This window comes from Eufriesea mexicana, unplaced genomic scaffold (assembly GCF_001483705.2).
Source record: "Eufriesea mexicana isolate 0111107269 unplaced genomic scaffold, ASM148370v2 scaffold3780, whole genome shotgun sequence".
Classification (NCBI taxonomy): Eukaryota; Metazoa; Arthropoda; class Insecta; order Hymenoptera; family Apidae; genus Eufriesea; species Eufriesea mexicana.
Window position 1 is genome coordinate 321,535 of NW_016911795.1, and position 14,705 is coordinate 336,239.

A 14,705-nucleotide genomic window follows, 5' to 3' on the forward strand; every position below is an offset into this window, starting at 1 on the left:
GTCGCCCTTTATATAGCCGCCGATCGACCGAGTCCCCCCACTCCGATCGAAAATTTTCGAACTTTGCCGATTTTATTAATTCTTAATTTTCCGCTCTCATTGACAATAATTTATTAATTTTTTTACTTTTATTATATATTTACGTTACGTAGACACTTTGTTATTAACAATAGTAATTTGTTATTAAAATCGGTGTAATTATTTATAAACTTTTTACAAATTATAGATACATTTTAACGTACGTACATTGTAAATTCAAGTAATAGTCAATAATTTATTAATTTTTTCACTTTTATTATAAATTTACGTGGTGAACAATTTAATATTAACAATATTAATTTGTTATTCGCACTTTTATAGGATAAATTTCCAAGATACCTGTATGTATGTCAAGATATTTTTATTTCCTCGGTATTTTTCGCTAAAATGAAGTATTACACGAAGACTAAAAGCGTCAAGAGATTCATCCTCATCTTAAAAATAAGGTGCGATTTTATTTTTTAACAACTTTATATTAAAAAGTCATTCGTATTTATATATCGAATAACGAAACTGTTTCAAATTGCTGTGATGTAGAGAAATTTTTTACAATTTTTCAACGATTGGACGACGATTTGGGTGTCGATTACGCGTGAGTACCGCCTTAACGAAGTTAGATGTGCGAACAATGGCTGCCGATATATATCTTACCGTCATGTCAGCATCGAACATCATCCTAATATTGTTTCTGTATCGTTTCTTCCCCAGAAAAGCCTACAGAATACACTACTGTGTAGCAAATTGCTGTCAGATAAAGAACATCTTGCAAAAATTCGAGAATATACGTAGAAAGTACGCTCAGAGGTATAGTTTCATTTTTTATTATTATTAAACCATTATTAATTCCCATTCTTGTTACTATTATATTTCTTTTATTAAATCTGGAATATTCCAGACGTCACTGCAGATTTCCACGAAAATCCGAGAGTTTTCACAAAGATCAACGAAAATGACAACAAAATCACGAGGGGACGCGTTATCGACGTATTTTTTCGAACATTCCATGGCGTCTTATCGTTCGCACGTAGCAGAGTTTGTCGCACCTTTTGTGTCAGCATCGTCGCAGATTATCTTCCGGCTATCTCCTTCCTCTTACACCTTGCCTTCATCCAGAGAAAAACAAGTCTTGCAACGTTCTTCTCCGCTAGATTATTCGATCTTCGACAACAAAGCCGTGATAATCGCGAAAATAAAAGAGCACATCGCAATAAGCTTTTCCAGAGAAAAGCAACGCCAGATCGAATTGGCCGGATTTTCGTTTGATCGATCGTTTAGCCAAGCTGAAACGTCTGGCTGGATTTGGTAAGCTCGTTAAAGCATCCGATGGCTATCTATATGCACCTTTATACGTTCCTTTGATCCGTTGTCGCGATGTGGGATTGGAATTGAATCGCGAAATGGAACTATTTTCTCCTCCATTTTTTTTTTTATTCCAGAACGATCATCGATTAGATTTCAGAGGGTATTTTGTGGATGAAGAAGCAGCTAGATCGCGACGTTCAATAATGCAAAACAATCGGACGATTTGAAAGGCTTGCCTTTGTTCTCGTCACCCTGTTGCAATATTAAGTGGCGGCTATTAGAGAACGGTAAACCGAGCCTCTTTGTTCCTTACCTGTCTATCTCTCTCGTCCTACAGTTCTTTCCTCTTTCACCTGTTACCTAATTGTCTAACGAATTTTTAGAACATGGGGCAGTACACGCGACTGTCATGCTTGAAGGGATGAAACTGTGAAATCAATCGAAATAGTCTGATAGAATTACGATTAATATACTCGAATCCGAAATAATACGATACTGGAAGAATATTTCGTAAGGAATTAAACATATTTTTATCACCTTAATACTGTGGAAGTGAGTCATATCTGAAGCTGAAGGATTACCAAATTCTTTCGTCAGTGATATATCAGGAATTCAGAATTCTTTTATTAATTTAACACTGTTGAAACGAGTTATATTGGAAGCTCCAGTAATTTATATCTAATTGTAGTAGCCAATTAGGGTTATGTTTCTTTTAATCATTAAAAATTCAATTCAAATATAACCCTTTCGCGAGTGATCGTTTTACTTATTGAGCCTTATGACGATTTTCTACTTAACTCACTAGCGCCACCACGGCTCGTATCTACGATAAATGTATCGGAAGTGTGTATACATCTAGTTGTAGTACTCATAGGGGTTATGTTTCTTTTGACCCTTAAAAATTCAATTTAAATTTAACCCTTTCGCGAGTGATCGTTTTACTAGCCTTATGACGATTTGTTACTTAACTCACTAGCGCCACCATGGCTCGTATCTACGATAAATGTATCGGAAATGTGTATACGTCGTTGAATTATTTTCTAATCTTGCTCTAATATAACTGTTGTCGCAAATTTGTCGATGGTACGATCATATTCGCGAAGGGGTTAAATAAGACTGATATTAATTATCAATTAAAGTACTGGTATTGTTGAGGCATTTCTGTCGATCTCAAAAGAAGGATCTTTGTTTTTACTTGCTGTGCGCTATGGGGACGATTGGATATCCGGGGTGACCATTAAGGAGAAACAGCCACCAACGTCGCCCACTTCACCCACTGTCTGTCCGACGAATTTCATTCTCCACTACGCTGTACGTGGACCAAAGAACAAATGGAGTCATCACAGCGTAACGATGAGCCACACAGACCCCAGACAGGTCGCCTCCTGGGTAAAGACCATCCGAAATTACCTCATGGGTAAGTTTCATTCCCCTTTTTCATCCCTTTGCCAACCTTTTCGATGAAGCTTCTTTTATCGTGCAGTATCTCTTCATCCTGCAACCGAATTGAAACGAATTTTCCTCTTTTACTTTGTAATTTAGCAATTAGGAGTTCGAGCTGAGAGGCGGCGAGTTTCAAGTGGTCGTACAGTATAATTTGGAAAAATTGGATTCGTATAATTTTCACTGCTTCCTTCTCGATTTTATTTTTACACGGTATGCATCTAAGGGGTGCAAGAAATCCCAGGTCTATGTAAAATATATATAAGGGGTGTCCCAAAATTCACGCAAGATTTGGATTTTGCGTATAAAGGGTGTCCCAAAATTCACGCAAGATTTGGAATTTCCTTATAAAGGGTGTCCCAAAATTCACGCAATATTTGGATTTTGCGTATAAAGGGTGTCCCAAAATTCGCGCAAGATTTGAAATTTCCTTATAAAGGGTGTCCCAAAATTCACGCAAGATTTGGAATTTCCTTATAAAGGGTGTCCCAAAATTCACGCAAGATTTGGATTTTCCTTATAAAGGGTGTCACAAAATTTACACAAGATTTGTATTTTGCGTCATTCGTGAAGCAAAATGTTGCCAACGAAAAGACAAAGACAGCGTGACAGGTGACACTTCTGGGTTTTTAAAAATGGAGTAAAAATGCTACAAGAAAGGACAACGTATCTAGATTATTGAGCAATATTTACAATTTGTAATTAAAAATCTGTTTCCTCAAAGTTACTTCTTGCGTGAATTTTGGGACACACCTTATATCAATGAGAATTAATTTTAGTACACCTTGGAAAGAATTTATAAAGCTATATTCCTTTGGTCGCTATTCGTTACCGACTAGTTGTGAAAAATTCCACGGGGTACATGATACTCTTATTCACACATTCTTCAAGAAAAGTAATTCGAAGAGGACTCGGTGTTATCTCTCAGCTAGCCAGATAAGTAACTAGTAACCTGGAACCGTTTCACGAGTCGTTGACTGCACGACAGAGTCGTCATGACACGGCAATTGACTGTTAATCGTTCGGTCTCTAAGAATAGACCATCCTGGAAGAAAGACGAGGAATTACGAGGTAAAATTTCGCAGAATTTCTCATTCAGGATAATGACAAATTAAACGTACAAATAAAATTCTATTTCGATAGATCATTGATTTATCCTGTCAATCAAGGGAACGAGACCACTGTCAAATAGCTCGTGGATAGAGAAACGAAGGATGAAGAACTTCAAGAAGGATAAAATAAGAAGAGATATTACAGGATTATATTTATTAATCGTCAATTGTATATTATCCGAAGAAACAAGAAATCAAGTGGCCAAAGTAATAATTTTCGAGCCAGGATGTCAGGCTAACATTTCGAGAATGATCATTAGGTTTAGAATTAGGGTAGCCTGTATGAGATCGATTGGTTATACCAACGATATCGTGCGCGAATACACGAAAGAAGTAGGTGAAAGTTGAACAGTGCTGTTCGCGTGTGCTATTATTTCCTTTCTATTCGAGCCGTGGAAATGGTCGTCGCTTAAATAATTGAACGAGTATCGATTATCAGTCTCTCCATTTGCGAATGTCACTAGATACTTGAATAGCCGATCAAAAGGAGAAAGACCGACGAATTTTTCAATCATGTAATTACAAATTAAAGATAAGTAATTCGATTATTAACATTCACCTCTTTCTTTCTCGCTAGAATACACTGTGGAGCCTCGATTATGCGAATCAAAGATAAATCATCAAAAAGAAAATTGTGAAATTTCTTAGAAAATTTCCTATTTTCGTTCAATGTTCATATCTCATAGAATATTCCAAGATAGATGATCTTTGTAAGATTTTCAATCGAAAAGAAAATTGTAAAATTTCTTAGAAAAATTCCTATTTTCGTTCAATGTTCATATCTTATAGAATATTTCAACGTAGACGATCATTGTAAGATTTTCAATCGAAAAGAAAATTGTGAAATTTCTTAGAAAAATTCCTATTTTTATTTAATGTTCATATCTTGTAGAATATTTCAACGTAGACGATCATTGTATGATTTTTGTACGTATATAGTATTGTTTAATCGTTATGATAGTTGTGTGTCAAGATTAATTCGGATAATCGGAGGTTTTACTGTAATACTTTAGGTTTTCAAATATAATGTAGTTCTGCGAAACACTCCTCGATGTTTAATCTTGTAAACGGTGTTGCGTTTCCTCGCAAATGAGTAGAAAGGATTAAGCGTGCATGTTGGAACTAGGTCGTTGGTTACGGATCAAGGCTGCGTAATTAAGGTACGATTTTTGCTAGCTCAGGCTGGAAAAAGAGAACTAGAGTCGGGAAAGGTAGATACACAGGTGTAGATCAGCTAGAAAATTACTCGTTTGTCTCTGTTTGTAAAAGAGTCATTAAATTTAGTGGGACAGGCAGTTTCAGTTTCGATATCCCGCTCTACAAACATCGATTACTGACGAGCATCAAGAGAAATCGTAATTGGAAGATCGTATTTTTGTTTCTCTTCGTGATTCTTTGTTTCTCTGTCTGGCTTGTCCTAAAACGAGCGTTCGATATTTCAGATAAACACGTAACTGTGTAGCGTTTGATGGTGTTTTTCCTGAGTAAATAGGTGTCTGAAAATTGAAAGAATCCGCTCTATTTCTATTCCACAACGAGTCACTTCTTCCAACATCTCCAGTTACAAAATTGAACGCTTTTACTTTATTTATAGCGATTCCACTTTCAAAACTGAACGAAAACCCAGCCAGAACTTTGCTTCATTATACTACCGTAGTACTACGTTGTACAAACGAGTCGAAGAATTTAATTTTCCATTCGTTTCCTGTTTGCTAAATTTAGGGAAGTCAGAGTCAACAACCTAAGCTTAGAATAATACAAGAATTCTGTAAGAATCTGAGAACCTTGCGCTTGGGAACTCGGATTTAGAACATTTAGAAAGCCCAAGAAGCGAAATTTACAAGAATCAACAAATTTCTATGAAAGTCAAGAAGTTTAGCTTTTAGTTAAGGTAAATCTAGAAGAATCCAAGAATTCCAGTCTAAAGTAACAACTTAGACCTAGACTAGAGTAAAGATCCAAATAAATAATTCAAGAATCCAAGTCTAGAATTTTGAGAAGAATCTGGAGGAGCTTTCCTCCATCTAATCCAGAGAAATCCAAGCAGCTAAATTTAAAAGGACTCAGAAGCTTGAAGGAATCCAATAACTTGGACCTGGACTGAAGACCCAGGGAAGTAATTCAAGAATCCAAGTCTAGAATTTGGGGAAAAATCTGGAGAAGCTTGCTTCCACCTAACCCAGAGGAATCCAAGCAGCTAAATTTAAAAGGATTCAGAAGCTTGAAGGAATCCAGTAACTTGGACCTGGACTGAAGACCCAGGGAAGTAATTCAAGAATCCAAGTCTAGAATTTGGGGAAAAATCTGGAGAAGCTTGCTTCCACCTAACCCAGAGGAATCCAAGCAGCTAAATTTAAAAAGATTCAGAAGCTTGAAAGAATCCAATAACTCGGACCTGAACTGAAGACCTAGGGAAGTAATTCAAGAATGCAAGGCTTAGGCGAGACAGGAAGCAGCAGACACGAAGAGGATCCGCAGGAAGCGTCACGTTTATCGACCAGCTCGCCATGACACCTCGTAGAGCGACACTTCACCTTGCGAAACTGCTTGCTCGCGCCCACGGCTGCTTCCCCTTGCACACCTGCACCCCTCAGGCTTTTACGTCATTCTCATTCAGCGGATAAAAAGCTTAAGGATGCACGCGTGCAGTTTCTGCAGCTTAAATAAGCCGTTCTTTCAGTCTGCCGCCTTTCACTGTTGCTGTACCTTAGCTCGTGCATGTTTCAAAAGCGTCTGGAATGGCGGTTGACGCACAGAGTGGGTGTTTCGCATGGTGTTTCAAGTTATTAATAACGATGCTCGAAATAAGTGTCTCCCTTGGCAATTTTAGCCCGTCGTTGCACACGGTTTATATTAAATTTATGGCCGGCAGACGATAAGGGTTGTCGGGTTTAACCCAGACCTTAGCTTAGGATAATTGTAGATTAGATACTGGCATCGGTGTAGCTTTGACTTCAGCGAAAAGTTCACAAGTTGCTAAAGTTCACGTGCAGGGCGCATCGTGGGTTTATACGGTTTGTCTGACATAGTTTTAGCATTCTAATTTACCACTAGGCGAGTCGGGTCTAGCGTGGGTTTGCCGAAAATTAGGTTTGTCAAACTCTGCCTAACTTTTTGGAGGGTTCGTGTTTCCCTGAAGTATCGTCGCTTCGTAAATATCTACGTGGATTTTCACTGCTGTCGTCGAGATTATTAACAAACCAAGGAGAATTGTAAATATCCTTTTGTTCGTTTGTCGTTCCTCTTTCCCCGTTGAATAATTTGAAAACAACATCAAAGTCCAAGGAGACGCCGCTGTGAGGAAAGAAGCAAAGTACTTTAGAAAGATTATTCCTGAAAAACCGGTTAGGTTCGCGATTAACAGGTCTGCGAGTGATTCTTCAGTCAAGGTCTAGGTCGATAGTTGCGACTTTCCGCCTCATTGTCGACGTTAGACCAGAGATTTATTTCCGCCCGAGCTATTCCATGACCACCGACCATAAATTACCTCGAAAGAAATCAGAAATACTCGCGAATTTTTAAAATTCCCGCCTTTTTACCCTTATTACTATATAATTACGATAATATTAATATTTATAGCAATGGTATTAAAAATGACAGATTAAGAACTAAGAACAACGAATTCTTTTTGGTATTCGTTTCTACAGAAATTTTGTAGTTCATGGTTAACGGTATTCCCGATAATAAAATTTTCCTGCTAGTTTTAGGCCATTTCTTGCTAGTTTTATTTCGAGGAGTAGCCCGATTTCTAGTCAGGTTCGAGTTTTCGAGAAAAACACGTAGATGTCGTAGACAGGTTGGCATGTCGGGGATAAAAATAAGTTTGTACAGATCGGGAACGAATTATAGCAGTCAACCGGTACACTTTCACCGCGGGTCACTAGACCTCCGTCATGTGGAATGGAACACGCGTTGGCTCCCGGCGAACCGTGAAAAGTTAGCCAAACGCGGGAAACTTTCAAACACGCGCTGACATTTTCTCCCTATTATGCAAACAGCGTGTGACATTATATTATCGTAAACGCGAGAAAAATATAACGTTGATGCACGATTGATCAAAATTGCGATATTTTTAAGAATTGCTATAATTCGTGTTAATTATTGTCCTTCTTCATGGTATAACAAGAGACAGCGTTGTGATTTGTAGAATAGAATTTATTATCACAGAATACTTTAAAAAAACGGCTTGTACGTTATATCATAGCACTCGAGACACATACACATACAAAGACAAAGCAGCACGCTTAATCCTTTGCACTCGACGATCATTTCGTTACAGAAACATAGTAATTCGAAGATTTTCTGCCCTAAAGTGGACGATATTTTGAAAACGGTAAATAGGAAGTGCAAATTAATTGTAAGACCTAGAATTATTTTATATTTTATATTTATATTCGATATTTCACGCGTCGTTGGATAATTTTAAATTCGAGATATTAATTAACAACGATCTTTAGAACCTAATTAAATGGCGACTGAGAGTCGCCTCTCGAGTGCAAAGGGTTAATACACAAACAAAAGAAGGACATCACTCGGTGACAATACAAACTAATCGTAAGGATGGTAATTATCGTAGAGATTACTATATTATCGACAATCCGAAATGACAGAATTCTGACTTACGGCGATATTTCCATTCCATGGCGTGACTTAATTTCAATATTCCGATGATACAAAGACAATTGAACTGCGATTATAATTCAAACGTGATCGATCAAAGTTGAACCGCTTAATACCATTGCTTTGACTGTAGATAGCGCTGTTATCTGTTTAAACAAATACGGATTATTTGCTAAATGCAACTTTAGAGTGTGAAACACTCTCTTAGGTCTATTCACTTCTAATAGTAACCAGTAGGCTGTTATATCAATCCTGTGTGTGTACACGGCATAAAGTGTCCCGGCCTAAGCGATAGCTAATCGTTAAGTGGATATCGCTTCGTCGATCCCGTAATATTCCTAACACTGTGTAAACGAGCTTATCGGCTGTTCCAATCAATCAAACCGCCACCGTCGAATTACGCTCTCCCCTCGGGGAGAAGGTAGGCAGAACGGGAAAACAACAGGGCGGTTCTTTGCCGTGCGTGTAACGCGATCTCTTTCTGGTTTATCCTGTTGGGAGAACCGGTGCCTACGGTATTGATCCGGCTTCCTGTTTCGCTGTGAATGCGTCTCTGTAAAAAAAAATTCTCGATAGAGCAACCATATTCATTTCCCCGACGATCTTCTAATCATTTGCTAATCCTCGGCCCACTTTCCAGCGAGGAATTAATTATTTTACGAATCACGTGATCATTATAACGATTTAGGGGGCATAATCTGTTTGCAGGGCTTACCCATCGACCAAGGAAGGTCTTGCTGTTCGTCAACCCCTTTGGAGGGAAGAAGAAGGGGTTGAAGATCTGGGAGAAAGATGTGCAACCCCTAATGACCATTGCTGGCGTCGAGACGAAGATGCTGGTCACGGAGAGGGTTGGATATGCTCGTGATATCCTCCTAACTGCTGATCTCAGTGACTTCCACGTGAGTCTTAATTTCAGTTTCATTGGCGAGGTTTTCATGGTATAGAAATACATGAAATTCCTTTTTCCTCGAAATACATTTTGTGTAAAGCAGCAAAGGGTTCCATTTCTCTTCCACTTTCTAGGCAATATTAAATAAGGAAGCAAAAGCAGCAAGAAAAAATTCTACCCTCCATTTCCTCTAACGTATTTAAGTAAATCTGTCGTGAAAAGTACCTGCAATTTGTCTCCTATTCCCTTCGAGGTATTAAATGAGTCTTTCACGAACTCTTACCATTTCCCTTTCCACTGCTTTCAGAAAATTTTAAATCGTTCCTTCGTCGAAAAGCACGTTACACTTTTCTTCCATTTATATATTTGGATAAATTTTTCACGACAAGCACGTCCCACTTTGGTTCCTGCAAAATATTAAATAAATGTTCCACGAAATGCTTACCATTTCCCATCCACTCTTTAAAACGTTTTATAAATTTTCAAGCAGACATTCTGCTGGGAACTTGCCTCGGTTCCTTGCATATTCAACGTTTTTCCGTCGATAGAGCATGTTACAACCCTCTTTACCTTTTCTAGGCGGTGGTGTGCATCGGTGGGGACGGCACCCTCGCGGAGGTGATCAACGGTCTAGTGCTGAGGGCATCGAGGGATCGACAAATCGACCCCAACAACTCGGAGGCGATCTTACCGACGCCTAGACTCCCTATCGGGGTGATACCTAGCGGGAGTACCGACACAGTGGCTTACAGCCTCCATGGAACCACCGATGTGCAAACGGCTGCGATACATATCATTTTTGGCGACAAGACAGGCCTCGATATCTCCTCCGTGCACAGCGATCAGACGTTGCTCAGGCTGTACGCCAGCATGCTGAGTTATGGCTATCTGGGCGACGTGATACGAGACAGTGAGAAATTCCGATGGATGGGGCCCCAACGGTACGATTATTCGGGTGAGTAACGTTTTTGTTCGATTGAAAACGAGCATAATCTCTTGTTGAGTTGTTTGCGCGTTGGGTGGTAGTCCTGTGAACTGTGTGTGTCTCCTTTTATACATAGTATAGTCTGGTAAAAGGAACTGGTCATTTACGTGACTTAAAATATAGAATTTTTAGGTTAGTTTTATAGTTGAATATTTTATTGCGAATTGAGAGGCTTTTCTTCTCGAATAATTTGATTTTCTGGATTGTATGTTTCTTTTCTGTTAATTCTGTTCATTTTTGGTGTAATTTCGTAGAAAGAATTGACCACCGACCTGACACGGAATTAATTTTTGGGTCGGTTTTCATGGCGATATAATTATTTGGGAATTCAACGAATGCTTCTTATTCGTGTTTATGGTATTCTGTTTGTTTCTGTACGAATTCATGAAACGGAAAATATTTTTGTTCGAAGAACTTGTAACAGGGTCGAATGGAAGCCCAGGAACGGCTGATCGATGGGGGACGAAGGAATTTTTAGTGGTGGGGGTAACTCTTTAAAAGGACCGAACTTCCAAGTGTTTTCACACAGACCGTAGTCGTCGTGGACGAAGGAACGGAGCGAATAAGAGAAAGAAAATATAAACTATAGTTGCTTTGCATTAAGAATTTTAAAGTACGAGCGTGGGAAGTAGAATGTACGATTGTAAAAAGAAATTTACGAGTTTCTTTAAGTCGAAAGGTGGGCCGGCTTAATGTACAGTTCTGTTCTAGTTTCCCAGTTAACACGCGCGTGTTCGCGAAGGTGGTGAGGTTATATATGTAGGGAGAATCGCGCAGAGTAATAGTCAGTATTTCATTGAAATAATATCTCTTCGAATTTTGTATATCGGTAATGAGAGGATTCTTCATTCTTTCGCACTCTTGCTCTGACACTTCGACGAAAGATACACACGAAGGAAAAGATAAAAGAAAACAGCCAGTATCGTAGAGAACTTGAATTAAAGCGTTTCATGAAAGTGTTTTATGCGGCATTCAAACGAGAGTACACGGTAGAAGTTGAAGCAGAATTGTAAGATGGAGCTAGGTGAGGTAGTTCTTCAGCGCTCTCTTGCGGTAGATTCGTGAAGTAGGATGCATCATGGTAAGTAGATTTGCTCAGCAGGTAAGTATTTGTTTTTCTTCGTTATATATTAATTATTAGTTTTCTGTAAAGTCTGAAATTAGGATGTTTTGTCAGATACGTAGTCAGGGAGAGGTAGTAATAAATGTGTTATTAATCATAAATGGTAGAATAGGGTATATAGTTGGAATTACTATTATAAAACGAATTGAATGCTACAATTAACATTAACATATGATGGTTTTAGTAATATATTTATTTCTGTCTACAGGAAACGGCAAGAAACGTAGGATGCAGTGGGTTCTATGAAGACGGTGTTATATATAGATTATAAGAATTTGTTATATAGTTTTACATTGTATTTATATTGTATTAAAATAATGTGTAAAATAAATATTTTATACAAATTGCAATGCATTCATCTTATTTTCCCAAACAATTACACCTCTCAAAAAAATTCCCCATAAAGTAATAAATAATATGAATAATAAATACTATGAATAATAAAAAATAAAAAATAATAAATAATAAATTCCCAGTAAAATGTGAGAAGAAATACGTTTGAAGTTTATTAAAGAAGACCCAAAAACTGGGATTTTGTATCAGGAGCATATAATGTTAGAGGAGGTATCACGACCTCGCGAATTCCTGGAAATGACGTCACATTCCGAGAATTCCCGAAAGCGAAGTTTTGCCAGAGAAATTGCCCAAAACTGGGATTTTGTATCAGGAACATATAATGTTAAAGGAGGTATCACGACATCTTGGATTCTTGGAAATGACGTCACATTCCGAGAATTCCCGAAAGCAAAGTTTTGCCAGAGTAATTGTCCAAAACTGGAATTTTGTATCAGGAACATATAATGTTAAAGGAGGTATCACGACATCGTGGATTCTTGGAAATGACGTCACATTCCGAGAATTCCCGAAAGCGAAGTTCTGCCAGAAAAATTGTCCAAAACTGGGATTTTGTATCAGGAGCATATAATATTAAAGGAGGTGGCACACCACAACTTCTTCTCCTTATTCTTTTAGCACCTTTTTTCGTCATTTTTAAGTAGGGGAAGGGATTGAAAAAATAAATCGCTCTATTTTTTTGTACGTTTATTGATAATTCGGAATATGTACATTTGCTGATGTTTAACAATTATTTCTTACAATAAATAATGTAATATATAATATAATACATAATATAATATATAATATAATGTATAATAATATAATATATCATTGTCTATCTTCTTTTGATGTCTTTCATCTTCTCATTTGCGTCTCCTCTTCATCCTTCAGGTTTCATACCTGCACAGTAAAATGCAATATTAATAAATCAATTAAAATTCCTAAAGTCATTAAAAGATACAGAATAAAAATGTTTACCTTAATTTAATCTTAGGTTTCAAGAAGATCCTTGCTAATAAAGGTTATGAAGGTGAGATCCATCTTCTCTCAGACCCCTGTCACCCGGCAACCAGCACAAGATGCATAAAGAATTGCACCAGGTGTCTCCAACATATGCACAACAGCATTCCTGATAAAGAGATATCTAGTTAGTTGCAAATTTAATTTAAATACTACTTTCTTATGGTTTTTAATATTTATTTAAATATATTCTTTCAATTTACCTAAATTTATATTAGGATGGGTGACTGTCAGAGGCAAATTCTTTATGGTGAATGGTGCCAATCTCGCCTGTGGATGCGCCAGGAGTCCCATGGGGTTCAGTCCCCACTGTCATATTGGAGACGGTTGTGTAGATGTGATTTTGGTTCGACACACTTCGTTTTTTAACAATATTCGGATGTTACTGAGGTTGTCCAGCAAACAGAAGACTCTGGTATGTGAGATAGTTGCGTACTTTTAACTCCAGACACCTATAAATTTGAATGTGAAAAAATAAAGATTATATTGTGATTTGTTGTTAAGCTATAAATGATCGAAACATTTATTTTGTATAAACTTAAAAATTATAAAAATAGTAATGTAAGAATGCTAATAGTACGGACTTATACATTCAATTTTTATGGTTAGGTTTGAGAACTTCTGAATGCTGGAGATAAAAAGACTGAAATTCGAAGATTTCTATATTCCAAAATTCTAAAAGTTATATATTCTTAAATTCCTAACCTCTTAAAACCTAAAAATTTCGAAGTTCCTATATTCCTAACCTCTTAAAATTCTAAAGTTCCGAAATCCTTAAATTCGCTGCATAAATCTGAATAATGCACGATCAAAGGGCAAACGTAATTTCTTCGCCACTGTGTACAATCATTGCAATAGTGTTCGACTGTTTGCTTTCCACAGTACGATCTACCGTTCGTCGAGGTGTACAGAGCGAGGGAGTTCACGTTCCGCGCCCTACCTACCCTACACATGCAGTCCAACAGCGAGATTAGCAACCGTTATCTGAACTCGAGTCTGAGTGTGTGGAACTGTGATGGCGAAGTGATCGATAATTCAAACGTGAAAATCAGGTAAACATCGCTCGGATATTTACAGGCACTTCATGCTCACTTCCGGTTAAATCATTTACACATAACCTATAATATCTTCAATAAAAGCAATTTTGTAAATACTTTGTAAATTTTTTAATCCTTCTTTCTCATTTTATAAAAAAATTCTTCGAACGGAATTATATAATTTACCTGATGTAATTTGTTGACAGGGTACACTGCCAACTAGTGAACGTATTCACGAGACGAGCCCAGGAACCAGTTCATGGCCGGACCTGTTTCTGTTAGTGGCGGGTAGTTGATCTACTCCAATGTCGCGCTGTTTAAAATAAGAAAACGACGAACGCGTGTTTCCGTGAGACATGACGGCATTCAAATCGCATAGTTCCTTCGACTTGCCCTAATTAATTGTTACCGTGATATCGCCACGTAACGCGTGACAACTGCGAATAATTGTCTAGCACGACGATGATATCTCGAAAATTCTATGGTATCTTGTCGTGAAAACCAACGCTTACATTTGCGAAATTATAACCTAGAAAAGGTAATCAAAGAAATTTTTAACTCTACTGAAAAGTACTGGTTTGTAGAAATAAAAATTTAGGACGTTGGAATTTCTAATATGTATAGTGTGAAAATGTTTAAAACTTGAGTTGAAGTTTTAAAAATTTTAAAATTGTAGAATTTGAGAGAATGTGAATTTCTAAACTTAAAGTTAAAAATTTAATTAATAGTGAAATTCCAAAATTTAATTTTAACTCACGATGCTATAATTTACAAGATATCGTCGTCGTTTGAACGT

At 37.4% G+C, this 14,705-nt stretch overlaps 1 protein-coding gene across 1 annotated transcript; it reads left to right on the top strand.

Moving 5' to 3' along the window:
- Window positions 1-2,539: 2,539 nt before the first annotated feature.
- On the top strand, window positions 2,540-14,409 carry Cerk (Ceramide kinase). Its single transcript, XM_017905422.1, has 7 exons — window positions 2,540-2,758; window positions 9,225-9,418; window positions 9,988-10,363; window positions 12,847-12,999; window positions 13,091-13,287; window positions 13,755-13,924; window positions 14,116-14,409. The coding sequence occupies exons 1-7, from the start codon at window positions 2,695-2,697 to the stop codon at window positions 14,189-14,191; spliced, it is 1,230 nt and encodes a 409-aa protein (XP_017760911.1). The 5' UTR covers window positions 2,540-2,694; the 3' UTR covers window positions 14,192-14,409.
- Window positions 14,410-14,705: the final 296 nt, after the last annotated feature.